Source organism: Macaca nemestrina, chromosome 12 (assembly GCF_043159975.1).
Source record: "Macaca nemestrina isolate mMacNem1 chromosome 12, mMacNem.hap1, whole genome shotgun sequence".
In the NCBI taxonomy this organism is placed as follows: domain Eukaryota; kingdom Metazoa; phylum Chordata; class Mammalia; order Primates; family Cercopithecidae; genus Macaca; species Macaca nemestrina.
Window position 1 is genome coordinate 129,658,986 of NC_092136.1, and position 12,945 is coordinate 129,671,930.

The 12,945-nt window shown below is 53.3% G+C and overlaps 2 protein-coding genes across 11 annotated transcripts in view; one reads left to right on the top strand and one right to left on the bottom strand.

The window, feature by feature from the left end:
- Window positions 1–3,801, top strand: part of LOC105476192 (ST14 transmembrane serine protease matriptase) — a 53,509-nt gene extending 49,708 nt beyond the window's left edge. For both annotated transcript variants that reach the window (XM_011731883.2, XM_011731882.2), the window contains exons 17-19: window positions 1,856–2,130; window positions 2,881–3,017; window positions 3,101–3,801. In XM_011731883.2, the coding sequence (XP_011730185.2) occupies window positions 1,856–2,130; window positions 2,881–3,017; window positions 3,101–3,262 (574 nt within the window). In that variant the 3' untranslated portion in view covers window positions 3,263–3,801. The remainder of the gene's footprint in view (window positions 1–1,855; window positions 2,131–2,880; window positions 3,018–3,100) is intronic.
- The window catches only part of LOC105476188 (zinc finger and BTB domain containing 44), a 103,488-nt gene that overhangs the window by 6,689 nt on the left and 83,854 nt on the right, over window positions 1–12,945 (bottom strand). For 4 of the 9 annotated variants that reach the window (XM_071075828.1, XM_071075827.1, XM_071075826.1 and 1 more), the window contains one exon: window positions 3,900–12,447. The exons of 3 other annotated variants lie outside the window; for them this stretch is intronic. In XM_071075828.1, coding sequence (XP_070931929.1) covers window positions 12,121–12,447 — 327 coding nt within the window. In that variant the 3' untranslated portion in view covers window positions 3,900–12,120. Of the gene's footprint in view, window positions 1–3,899; window positions 12,448–12,945 lie in introns of those variants that run through there. 2 more of the 9 variants (XM_071075836.1, XM_071075838.1) reach the window with 2 other exon arrangements.

Here is a 12,945-nt window from a genome sequence, read left to right on the forward strand (position 1 = left end):
TGAGGTGGAGTCTCACTTTGCTGCCCAGGCTGGAGTTCAGTGGTGCCGTCTCGGCTCACTGCAACCTCCACCTCCTGGGTTCAAACGATTCTCCTGCCTCAGCCTCCTGAGTAGCTGGGATTACAGGCGGCCACCATCATGCCCAGCTAATTTTTGTGTTTTTAGTAGAGGCGGGGTTTCACCATGCTGGCCAGGCTGGTCTCGAACTCCTGATCTCAGGTAATCCACCCGCTTCGGCCTCCCAAAGTGCTGGGATTACAGGAGTAAGCCACCACACCTGGCCAGAGGCTGCTTTTTCTCTGTAAATAATAGCTTTCCTTTGTCCCTTTATAAACTCTTTTGAAATTACTTTTTAGACTCAGGGTGGACCGATGGATTATCCCACCCATTTTTATTATTCCGCCTGTGTAGTAGTGTCACCCTGTCACCATTTATTTCAGGGTTCTTATTGTCCTCATTTTAACCAGCTTTGTCAGACGGACCACATTGGTGTTTGAGTGCTTGATTGCTTCCTGCAGAAACAAAATGTTCTAGGTTTGCTTTATGCTTTCCATTAAGACCCAGATCTGAAATCAGCCATTTTTCCAAGGAGCCCTTGTTCCTTTCAATAGAGAAGGATATTTAGACACTAAGTTCTGGGTGCTGCTAGAGACAGCACTGGTTTTAGACCAGTTTTTAAGAATTGTGAGCCAGTGGGCATGGTGGCTTATGCCTGTAATTCCAGCACTTTGGGAGGCTGAGGCGGGCTGGTTGTTTGAGGTCAGGAGTACGAGACCAGCTTGGCCAACATGGCGAAACCCTGTTTCCATTAAAAATACAAAAATTAGCCAGGCGTGGCTGCGCATCCTGTAGTCCCAGCTACTTGGGAGGCTGAGGCCAGAAAATCGTTTGAACCTGGGAGGTGCAGGTTACAGTGAACTGAGATCACGCCTCTGCACTCCAGCCTGGGTGACAGAGTGAGACTCCATCTCACAAAATAATAATAAAATAAAGTAAAAATAATGAGCCTTTCCTGATACCTCTGATCCCATTCCACATTTGTGCCTCCCTTTCCCCACACTAGGGTGAGCGCCCGCTCTGCAGTGCACATGGAACAGCTTCAGAATCGCTAAACCTATTCCATAGCCAACAAGAAACTTAGTAGATACAACACAACATATTTTTCAATTCATTTTGGTCTTAGGTTATATACCACTACATTAAAAATTTATTTGGGCGGGGCATGGTGGCTCACACCTGTAATCCCAGCACTTTGGGAGGCCGGGGGGGGGGGGGGCAGATCACGAGGTCAGGAGTTCGAGACCAGCCTGACCAACATGGTGAAACCCCGTCTCTACTAAAAATATAAAAATTAGCCAGACGTGGTGTGCACCTGTAATCCCAGATACTCAGGAGGCTGAGGCAGGAGAATCACTTGAATCTGGGAGGCAGAGGTTGCAGTGAGCTGAGACTGCGCCACTGCACTCCAGCCTGGGCGACTGAGCAAGACTGTCTCAACAACAACAACAACAACAACAACAACAACAACAAGAAAAAAGAAAAATCATTTGGGTTGATTTTTCTGTTATTCCTCCTGTGAAAGAGCAGGTTCATAAGATACCTAATTTTTGGTCATCAGATTAAAAATGTATTCAAGGAGGGGGGTAGAGAGTTTAAGAGCAGTTTCTTACTGCAGCGGGAGGCACTTAGTAGTTTCTAGCTTAGGGTCAAGACCAAGTAAGAGCTGGCACCGTCATCTTCTCTCAGCAGCTGCTGTGCCTCGTCCATGCGGAGTCCTCTGGGAACGCGCGGGGCTGCGGGGCCCTGTGCACAGACCCGAGTGACCGCGCGGTCTCACAGCGGCTCCCCCTTCCAGGTACTCGGACCCCACGCAGTGGACGGCCTTCCTGGGCTTGCACGACCAGAGCCAGCGCAGCGCCCCCGAGGTGCAGGAGCGCCGGCTGAAGCGCATCATCTCCCACCCCTCCTTCAACGACTTCACCTTCGACTACGACATCGCGCTGCTGGAGCTGGAGAAACCGGTGGAGTACAGCTCCGTGGTGCGGCCCATCTGCCTGCCGGATGCCTCGCATGTCTTCCCTGCCGGCAAGGCCATCTGGGTCACAGGCTGGGGACACACCCAGTATGGAGGTGAGCTTCGGGCTGACCCAGGGCTCCACAGAGGGCCTGGGGCCTTCCTCCAAGGCTGTGTTTCCTCTGCGTGTCCAGCCGTGGGGCGAGGGGCCGCCCAGTCTCCCTCTGCCTGGCAGAATGAGGCTGTCCAGGGCGGAATGGAGGCCTTTAGTAAAAGGGGCATGGGATTTGCAGCCCGGGCTCAGGACTGAAGGCTGGCTTTGCCCCTAACTACCTGAGTAACCCTGAGCGAGTTGCTTAAACTCTGACCCTGTTTCTTCATCCGCATAATGAAGATAGCAACACCTTAAGCCCAGTGGTGCTTAAGGCACGTGAGGGGTGGATATGAAGGGAAGCAGGCCATTAGTTGGCAAAGGCTAGATTGAAAAAATCCACTCTATAGCATATGCTGAACATTTGTAGACTTTGGAGAGGAAAGAAAACGAACAGGACATACAGCTCCAGTGCCCTCACAGAACCCCGGGGGCATTTGCCGCACCTTCCCTCTCTGCTGCTTGTTTCCTCACCCCTGCTTGTGGCGGCGTCTGTTCCCTCTCAATTCGCCTGGCAGAGCTCAGCATGCCCCTGCTTTCTCTAGGTGGCTGCTAATGCCAGAGCCCACTGAGTAGACGCGGATTACCCGTTTGTCAGCCCGGGGCATCTGGGCTGTTCCAGAGTTTTGCGAGTCAAATGACCCGTGGGGAGCGCCTCGAATGACGCTGCCCCCGAAGCAGCCCGGCTCCCAGCCCTGTCCTGCCCTCTCCCCAGGCACCGGCGCGCTGATCCTGCAGAAGGGTGAGATCCGTGTCATCAACCAGACCACCTGCGAGAGCCTCCTGCCGCAGCAGATCACGCCACGCATGATGTGCGTGGGCTTCCTCAGTGGCGGCGTGGACTCCTGCCAGGTGCGCCCCGGGGCAGGAGGGTGGCAGGTAGGCCCCGGGAGAGGCGGGACTGGGGACTCACGGCAGGGCTTGTCTCCGTCCAGGGTGACTCTGGGGGACCCCTGTCCAGCGTGGAGGCAGATGGGCGAATCTTCCAGGCCGGTGTGGTGAGCTGGGGAGACGGCTGCGCTCAGAGGAACAAGCCGGGCGTGTACACGAGGCTCCCTCTGTTTCGGGACTGGATCAAAGAGAAAACTGGGGTATAGGGGTAGGGGCCACCCAAATGTGTACGCCTGCGGGGTCCCCCACCGTCCACGCCAGTGTGCGCGCCTGCGGGCTGGAGACTGGACTGCTGACTGCACCAGCGCCCCAGAACATAGACTGTGAACTGCATCTCCAGGGCTCCAGATCTGCCTAGAAAAGCTCTCCGCTTCCTCAGCCTCCGAAGTGGAGCTGGGAGGTGGAAGGGGAGGACAGTGGTGGTTCTACTGACCCAACTGGGGGCAAAAGTTTGAAGACACAGCTTCCCCCAGCAGCCCCAAGCTGGGCCGAGGCCCGTTTCTGCACAGCTGGCTCCCCTGTCTCTAAGGAGCAGCGGGAACAGAGCCTCCGGGCCTCCTCAGTGAAGGTGGGGGGCTGCCGGATCTGGGCTGTGGGGCCCTTGGGCCGTGCTCTTCAGGAAGCCCAGGCTCAGAGGACCCCGGAAAACTGACGGGTCTGAGATTGGAATTGTTTTACCAGCTCCCAGGGTGGACTTCAGTGTGTGTATTTGTGTAAATGAGTAAAACATTTTATTTCTTTTTAAGTTTCTTTTCCTACTGGAGTTGCGCCCTCCTTTCTTCTTCCTACTGGAGTTGCAAGAAACGGGACGTCCATTCCCCTCAGCACAGACCGGAGTCAGGCTGGGTGGGGACCACAGTGCAGGTGCTTTCTCCAGGCCAGCAAAGGGCTGGTTTTGCTCTGACCTGTGGCTTCCGAGACCAGGGGCCTGGTGCCCTGGTAGGAGGGACACGCGAGTTGGTGAGGTGGGGAGACAAATGTGTGGGGATGGTGGAGAGGGGGTACACTGTTGCCCAGGCCCCTGTCCAACCTAGGAGAGGGAGGAGCTTTGTCAGAGGAGGATGGGCGGAAGTGTGGCTTCGTGTTTGGTGGAGGTGGTCATGTGAGCGCACACACAGGGACAGATGTGAGGCAGTGCATGAACACCTGGCTGTCTGTCCAGTGAAGGCTAAGCAGATGGGTCCCAAGGCCTTGGAGGAAGGGTACTGCCTGGCTCAAGGGCACCCACACCTCCCATGCCATCCCCCTTGATTTTTTTTTTTTTTTTTTTTGAGTCAGGGTCTTGCTTTGTCACTCAGGCTGGAATGCAGCGACATGATCACAGTTCATTGCAGCCTCAGTCTCCTGGGCTCAAGCTCTCTTCCTGCCTCAACCTCCCGAGTAGCTGAGACTAGAGGTGCCCACCACCACATCTAGCTAAGTTTTGTATTCTTTTTGTAGAGACAGGGTCTCACTATGTTTCCCAGGCTGGTCTCGAACTCCTGGGCTCATCATCTTCCTGCGTTGGGCACGTGCTGAGCCACCACCCCCAGCCTCCCTCGATTTTTACTTATTAATTTAAAATATTCCCTCTCTCCTTGCTTGGTGGCCTGAAGGGACAATGTCTAAATCTGGGGCAGGGTTAGGGAGCTTTTGGGGGAACATTTGATGGCTTCTGGTATGATGATGGACCGCAGGAGCTTTGGGCAGGGAAGAGGACCCGGGGAGAGAAATGACATGGCCAGTGTCCGGAGGGCAGAGGGTAGCCTTGGCTCACCACTATGTCCCCAGCTCAGGCCTGTCCTAGAACATTGCTGATGTGTGTTTGTTCAATGATTTTTTTTTTTGCCTGCCATGAGTTATGGAAACAAAAGGGAGGAAATATAGTCTGATTGGAGCAATGCTGCAAGGCTTCTCGGGGGAGGTGGGGTTTGCAGTGCCTCTTTCTCCTTTTTTTTTTTTTTTTTTTTGGAGGTGGAGTTTCGCTCTTGTTGCCCAGGCTGGAGTGCAATGGCTCAATCTTGGCTCACCGCAACCTCCGCCTTCTGGGTTCAAACTGTTCTCGTGTCTCAGCCTCCCGAGTAGCTGGGGTTACAGGCATGCACCACCATGCCCAGCTAATTTTGTATTTTTAGTAGAGACGGGGTTTCTCCATTTTGGTCAGGCTGGTCTTGAACTCCTGACCTCAGGTGATCTGCCCGTGTTGCCCTCCCAAAGTGCTGGGATTACAGGCGTGAGCCACTGCGCCCGGCCTGCAGTGCCTCTTTCATTTTAGCCTGTTTTACCCTTTTGAGGGAGGGAGTGTTGCCTGGAACCTGTTCGAGAATATCTGTCTCATTTTCCTCCCCAGGGAGGGAAGGAACATCTGTTCTCACCAAGGCATGGGAAGTAGAGTGAAGACGACACTGAAGGACTCCTGTGTGTGCTGTAAATGTCATTCCTTTTCTGCCCTGACGTGCTCATTCCCTCCTGATAACGTCAGACAGAAGTGCCCAGTGCAGGCGCTGAGGGAATGGTCTGTGTTAAATGTAGAGGTTCCACAGGGCCTGTGGGTGGTCTGGTTCCTAAGTGTGCATGAGCCTCGGCAGCTGGGGCTTGGCCCAGGTGTAGACGTGGTCACCCATGCAGTGGGATTCAGGGAGGTGAGCCCAGCCCGTGCCATGCCACCACCCTCGGCTCCACTGTGGCTTGACAGTCTCCTGGACTGCTCTCTCCCCCAGGTCAGAATCCCACCCGGGCAGCAGGGTGAAAACACGGATGGCCAGCCTTCAGGGCCATCCCACCCTTTCCAGGACTCTGTGCGGGAGGTCTGAGTGGGACAAGGCGTGTCGTTTCGTTTCCTGGGACTCATAGGTGCAGAGTCTCATGCTTCATCCAGACCTCCTGAACAGAAACTGGGGGGCCCACTGGATGGGGCCAGTGGCCTGTGTGCTAAGAAGCGTTCCCGTGAGGTTGGAGAGCACCGTTTTAGCAGCAGGTCATGCCATTCCAAGTGCCACGGAGCAGCAGCATCACCAAGTGCTCCAGCAGATGCCCAGAGCCGCGGTTTAAAGGACGCCCTTGGTCCTCAGGGGATGCTGGAAGCCTGCCTGAATGTAGAGAAGCATTTGATCCCTGGAAAATCAATCAAGTGTCAATGCCTTTAAAAAGATTATGGGACCAAATCCTGTATTACTTCTGGCTGGAGATCAGAAGATCAGGCTGAGACTCCCTGACTCTCCAGAGGCCAGACACATCACTCAGGCCCTGTGCTGACAGCTCTCACGAAGACAGAAGTCTCTGGTCCAAGAGCCTGAGCTGACGGGGTGGGAATGCCAGCAGGCTGTAGTTACTCCTTGCTGAGGATGGCAGTCCAGCCCTGCAGAGGCTGGGAGAGGCCAGAGGCCTGCACAGGTCTGTGCTGACCAGCCTTTCCTTCACCCAGGCGAAGGCCACAGCTGAGGTCTGAAGTGTTAGAGGAGGAGGTAGGAGGGCCAGGCCAAGGGCCCCCCGTGCACAGGTCCCCTGCACAGCAGGCTGGCCTCACAGGGGAAGAGCGCAGGGCTGCTGCTGTGCCTCCACAAGCTCAATGCAGCCCCGCAGAGGCGTTGCCCTCCTGACCAGCTGTTTTCGTTGCTGAGATCTCAAGATGATCCAACTCTCTGATCCCCCTAAACTACCTTGTATCGCCATTGTTTTAGCTACGAATCATAACCATGTAAATTTAATGAAAGTTTAACCCGAGTCCTGCTTATTGCAGCCATGGCGAGTCCCACTCAGACCTAGAGTCTGCAGGAATCACAGTGAAATCTGGATTAGGAAGGACTTTATGGAAAAGGTAAGGTTTAAAATCCTGGACCCAGTTTGGAGGTCTCCAGAGACCTAGAGCTACGGACCCCAGGGGCTGAGAGGCTGTTGTTCAGGCCGGCGGCCGCACGGTGGCGATGTTGCGCTGTTCCAGGGCGTGGGCGCTCACGGGTGGGGCGGGGTGGCTGGGGCCGTCTGTTGTGTTCTTGCGGCTGCCTTCTGCCGCTTCCCAGTCACCTTTCAGGGAGTGAAATCGGTGCCTGGCTCAGGGTGAGCATCGAAGAGGTCCCCAGCCTGAAGCCTTTCCTGGCCAGCCCTTCAGACCCTTTAGTGTCCCCACCTCCAGTCTATAGCCAGGACCTGCTGGCTCTCTGGCACTGGGGACTGGAGGAGGACAAATCCTCAGGGCAGGCTCTGAAGATGGCTTTGGAGACTGAGGAGGACGGAGTGGTGACCTGTGGGCCGAGATGGGTGCCATCTCTAAGTGGAACTTTATCCCATGAGACACAACTGGCCGGCCCCAGAGACAACTGTGCAGGGCCATTTAAAAACCACACATGTGGGCATGTCTGTCCATACACAAGTACACAGGTATTCTGGGGGCAGAGGGGTGTGTGCGTGTGTGTGTGTGTTGGGGATTGTGCAGTCCTGGAATAGACAGAATGTGCCACAAGAACATGACCTGGCTGTAACACCAGACGCCCTCTCCCTCCCCAGGAGCACCTGAGGGGCCTACAGACCCCAAGTCAGGTGCCTGTAACCAAACATTGCTTTTCACTTTTCATCAGTTTTCCAGGTTTGAGGCGTATGTGTGTGCATGTATGTGTGTATGTGGGTGTGGGTGTGTGTGCACGTGTGCATGCATATATGTGCGTGCTTGTATGTGTGGTGTGCGTGTGCATGCATATATGTGCGTGCTTGTGTGTATGTGGTGTGTGTGTGCATGCATATATGTGCGTGCTTGTATGTGTGTGCGTGCATTATGTGCGTGCTTGTGTGTGTGTGGTGTGCATGTGCATGCATATATGTGCATGCTTGTATGTGTGGTGTGTGCTGTGTGTGTGCATGTATTGCCCACCTGCAACTGCACGTTGGGGGTGTGTGCATAATGTGCATGTGTGTGGTGTGTGTGCGTGCATGTGTGTATTTGTGTGTTGCCCACCTGCAACCACAGGTGAGGAAAATTGGATCTTCAGCCAGTGATTCTCAAATACTTGCATTTCTTGGAGCAGTGAGCTGAAAGGAGAAACACGGTCCCCAGTGCTCTAAGGGCTTTCTGAGTCTAAGGGCTTTCTGAGTCCTATTTCATTTCAACCTCACAGCAGCCCCGTGGTCTTTCCCACTTCATAGATAGAACACCAAGGCACCAAAAATCTGAACAACCTGCCCAAAGGCCCCACACTCAGAACTATGGTATTGGATGTCAGTGATCTGTCTCCAGAGCCAGCACTGTGCTCTCTCATGTCCACATATATCATACATACATGCATCTCTCCACCAGATGCCTGCAGCACTGTGCTCTCTCATGTCCATATATATCATACATACATACATCTATCCACCAGATGCCTGCAGCACTGTGCTCTCTCATGTCCATATATATCACACATACATCTATCCACCAGATGCCTGCAGCACTGTGCTCTCTCATGTCCATATATATCATACATACATACATCTATCCACCAGATGCCTGCCAGCACTGTGCTCTCTCATGTCCATATATATCATACATACATACATCTATCCACCAGATGCCTGCCAGCACTGTGCTCTCTCATGTCCATATATATCATACATACATACATCTATCCACCAGATGCCTGCCAGCACTGTGCTCTCTCATGTCCATATATATCATACATATACATCTATCTACCAGATGCCTGTCCGCACTGTGTTCTCTCATGTCCATATATATCATACATACATACATCTATCCACCAGATGCCTGCAGCACTGTGCTCTCTCATGTCCATATATATCATACATACATCTATCCACCAGATGCCTGCAGCACTGTGCTCTCTCATGTCCATATATATCATACATATACATCTATCTACCAGATGCCTGCAGCACTGTGCTCTCTCATGTCCATATATATCATACATATACATCTATCTACCAGATGCCTGCCAGCACTGTGCTCTCATGTCCATATATATCATACATACATCTATCCACCAGATGCCTGCAGCACTGTGCTCTCTCATGTCCACATATATCATACATACATACATCTATCCACCAGATGCCTGCCAGCACTGTGCTCTCTCATGTCCACATATATCATACATACATACATCTATCCACCATATGCCTGCCAGCACTGTGCTCCATCACACACATCCACACCGTGCACTATGTATCAGTCACATATTGTCACCAGCATTTCATAAAGGAGATTTTAACATGCTAACTGCAGGTAGCTCATACTCTTGGTAAAAAAGACAGTCTTGTATTGCCAGGCGTGGTGGCTCATGCCTGTAATACCAGCACTCTGGGAGGCCGAGGCGGGTTTGGACTGTTTGAGTCCAGACGTTGAGACCAGGCCTGGGCAACATAGACATTTTTACCTGTCTGGTAAAAATGCACAAAATGAGCCAGGCACCGTGGCGGGCGCCTGTGATCCCAGTCACCTGGGAGAATCACCAGAGCCCAGGAGGTTGAGGCTGCAGGGAGCTGAGATTGTGCCACTGCTGCACTCCAGCCTGGGCAAACAGTGAGACCTTGTCTCAAAAAAGAAGAAAAAGTATTTTAAATGCTTTAATTTTTGTGCAAACACTCAAAACTGTCTCAGCAGCAAATATGTGTGGATCAGCATTTGGGAATGGTCCTCCAATGAGTCCTCTTTCTTTTGGGGACTCTGACAAACCTTCCAGAGCCCTCCAGGCTGTGAGATGTTCCTGCCAGAAGGCGCACTGCTTGGGCCAGGGGTTTGCTCTAGGCCGGGCATGCACTTGTCTTCTATCTGCACTGACATCCTCGACGGCATGGCTTCTTGGGTTCCTGGCGTCCACTCAGCCGGACGGAAGACGATTTTCATGGGCCACGATGCCTCCTCAGTTTTCTCAGTGAGGATGGCTGATGGGGACGCGAAAGGGAGCAGAGTGTTGGTTGAAGGAGGTGAGGACAACAGCTATCTCAGGCCAGGCCACCGGGCTGTTCCTCAGGGTGACAATCAGGAAGGGAGCTTGGAAAGGCCCCAAACGCCACTAAGAATGATGAGACCAAACCCCAAAGAAGGAATGGGAGTATTTCTCCCCTGGCTTCATATCTTGGGACTGCCTAGAAGACGGTTCAAGCTGCTGTCCCATGAGATGACCAGCACAGCGTTGACAATGGGGGAAGACGTCAGGGTGGGCATCCCTTTAGGGGTGTGGGGGCACAGGTGCAACCCACAGCCAGGAGGTGCCAGCACAGGGGCTAGCTGGTCTACTCCAGGGCTTGGCTGGCCACAAGGAGAAGCCTTCCCATGGAGGCCGTTCCCTGCCCCGCAAGCTGATGCGTATATGACACTAATTGCTTCTGTGACCTGATATGCCTGCAGCGAGGACACTGTATTTTGATAAAGAGATCCTCTTAGGATTTCAGTGGGTTTGACTATCCTCTTTCTATTTCTCTCCTTTTCTCCTCCAGAGGAATGTCTCCTCCCAAGTTCCACCGTCCTGCGCCTACAACTTGGAGACCATGTGTTCATTCTACCCTTTCCACTCACTCCCATTGTTTCCTAAAAAGACACTGTCCAGAGCTGGTTGCGGCCATGGGTGGGACTCAGCTCCACTGTCTGTTTATTCCATAGTCTCAGCACCTTCCAGCGGGAGGGATGTGTGTGTTTTCCGGGGATGGGAACTTAGCTCTCCCTTGCCCTTGGCTTGGCTGCGGGCTCCCTCCCCCACACGCTGCTTTTACCTTGGAGGTTATCACTGTTTCCCCTGCCCACACCCCTGGATCAAGAATAACCCGGCCTCTGCGCCAGACCCTCTGGAACTTCATATGGTCTCGTTTAACTCAATAGGGAAAGAGCTCAACAGGGAAATTCTTCCATCCTCAGCCCGTGTGCTTTTTCCACAGAGCTCTGAGGACACAGTGTGAGGGAGGGGGTCGAGGAACCAGGCCCACCCAGGAAGGGTGGAGATCTCGGTCTCCACCAGAAGGACATTCGGAGAACAGCTCCCAGAATACACCGAGTATCTGACACCTCTTTGCAGCTCATAATCCGATTCCCATCCAAACCCCAATGAAGACAAATAGGACACAAGAAACGTATAGGTATAAACTAGGAAAAAAATGAAATCGGTTTGAAACATGTGACTCTGGTGCAAAAGAATGGTGCAAAACCAGCTTATTTGAATGAGCCAAGGGAAAGGATAAGAGAAGAAGCCACTCATTAATTCAACAAATCAGCCATCTGTGACTGGGGAAAGGGCACCCGGTGTAGGCTGGGGGGCATCAGGCCCCCAGGTGAGGCAGACACTTGGGAAACAAGGTCCTGGGCATGTCTGGGTGGGGAGACAGGTCACATTCCTGGCAGGGTCAGGTCATGGGGTCTGGCTGAGCAGCCTGTGCCGCCTACAGGAAAGTTGCCTCTGCCTGGGGCCTTCTGGGGTGTGTGTGAGGACCTCTGTGACCCTTCAAGGCTCAGTGGAGTTCCTGCTTCCCGGGAAAGCAGCTGCCTAAGGGATATCCTTTCAGAACTGGAACCTCACGGTTGGAAAGAACCTGAAATTCAAGGTGACCTACGCCAAATGCCCACGAGGCATTTTAATCCTGTCCAGCCTGGGACCTCACTGTGCCTCCACCCTGTCTTTGTGCCCCTGACCTTGCCAAGTGGGATGCTAAGCAACCTCTTCCTGTCCCCTGTGCCGGGCCCTGGAACAGTGACTGCTCCAATCTGTATGCCAAAGAAGTGTCAGGGACTCTGGTGGCGTGGATGCATCCTCTCACTTCACCGTCATCACAGTCCTCAGGAGTGGGTTCCGTCATTCCCAGTTACAGGAGAGGACGCTGTGGCCGTGTGGCTGGAGAGCCTCCTGCTCAGGGTTCCTCAGTAGGGAAGAGAAGGGTGCACTGGGGCCGCTGCACAGCCAGTGCATGCTCCACCTGGGGCTTTAGGCGCTGGAGCCAGGACCTCTCTCGCCAGGTCATAAGCTCACGGGCTTAGGCACACGTGGAAATTTCGCTAGCAGGACTCCAAACTGGCTCCATCAGCACTTCAAAATCTTCCCCAGGCCCTTTCTTTCCTTGGCCACCCCCAGCAGCCCTGGGCATTTCCCTCTCTTAAGGGGTCAAACCATCAGCTTCCTCTTACTCCTTCGCCTGGGGCAGTGTGGACTGGAGGGAGAACATGTTTCCTTGAGGTCTTGGCTGTGGGCACTAGAACGACATGTTCTGTCCTCTGATTCAGGAGGATCAGCCTGTGACCCTCGTCTTCCTCCCTGAGCAGTTCAACTCTGCTGAAGGCTGTTTGGCCTTGAGGGAAGCTTAAGCAAAGGGAACAGACGCCAGGGGTGACGGGCGGCTTCGGACAGGAGCCTCGAGGGGGAAGGGCTGGAGAGAGATTCTGCAGGGCCGGCCCCTGTGCCCGGATTTTCCAGTCCCAAAGAAGACCCACAAACTGAACCTGTGTGGGGGGACATAAATACTTCTACATCATCAGTAACAAGGATTTTCACTGGGACCTGAGGACATGTAGCAAGACCCAGACTGAAAATATAATTCCATTTTGCTCTAATTCAAAGACTTCTGAAAAACGAATGAGTGGTTAACAGCTTGAACTATTTTGTTGGGTATTTTAAACAAAAGGCATTTAATTTTTTTTTCTTTTTTGAGATGGAGTCTTGCTCTGTTGCCCAGGCTGGAGTGCAATGAAGTGATCTTGGCTCACTGCAAGCCCTGCCTCCCCAGTTCAAGTGATCCTCTCACCTCAGCCTCTCGAGTAGCTTGGATTACAGGCGCCTGTCACCACGCCTGGCTAATTTTTGTATTTTTATTAGAGATGGGTTTTCGCCATGTTGGCCAGGCTGGTCTCAAACTCCTGACCTCAGGTGATCCACCCGCCTTGGCCTCCCAAAGTGCTGGGATTACAGCGGTGAGCCACCGAGCCCAGCCCGATTTAGTT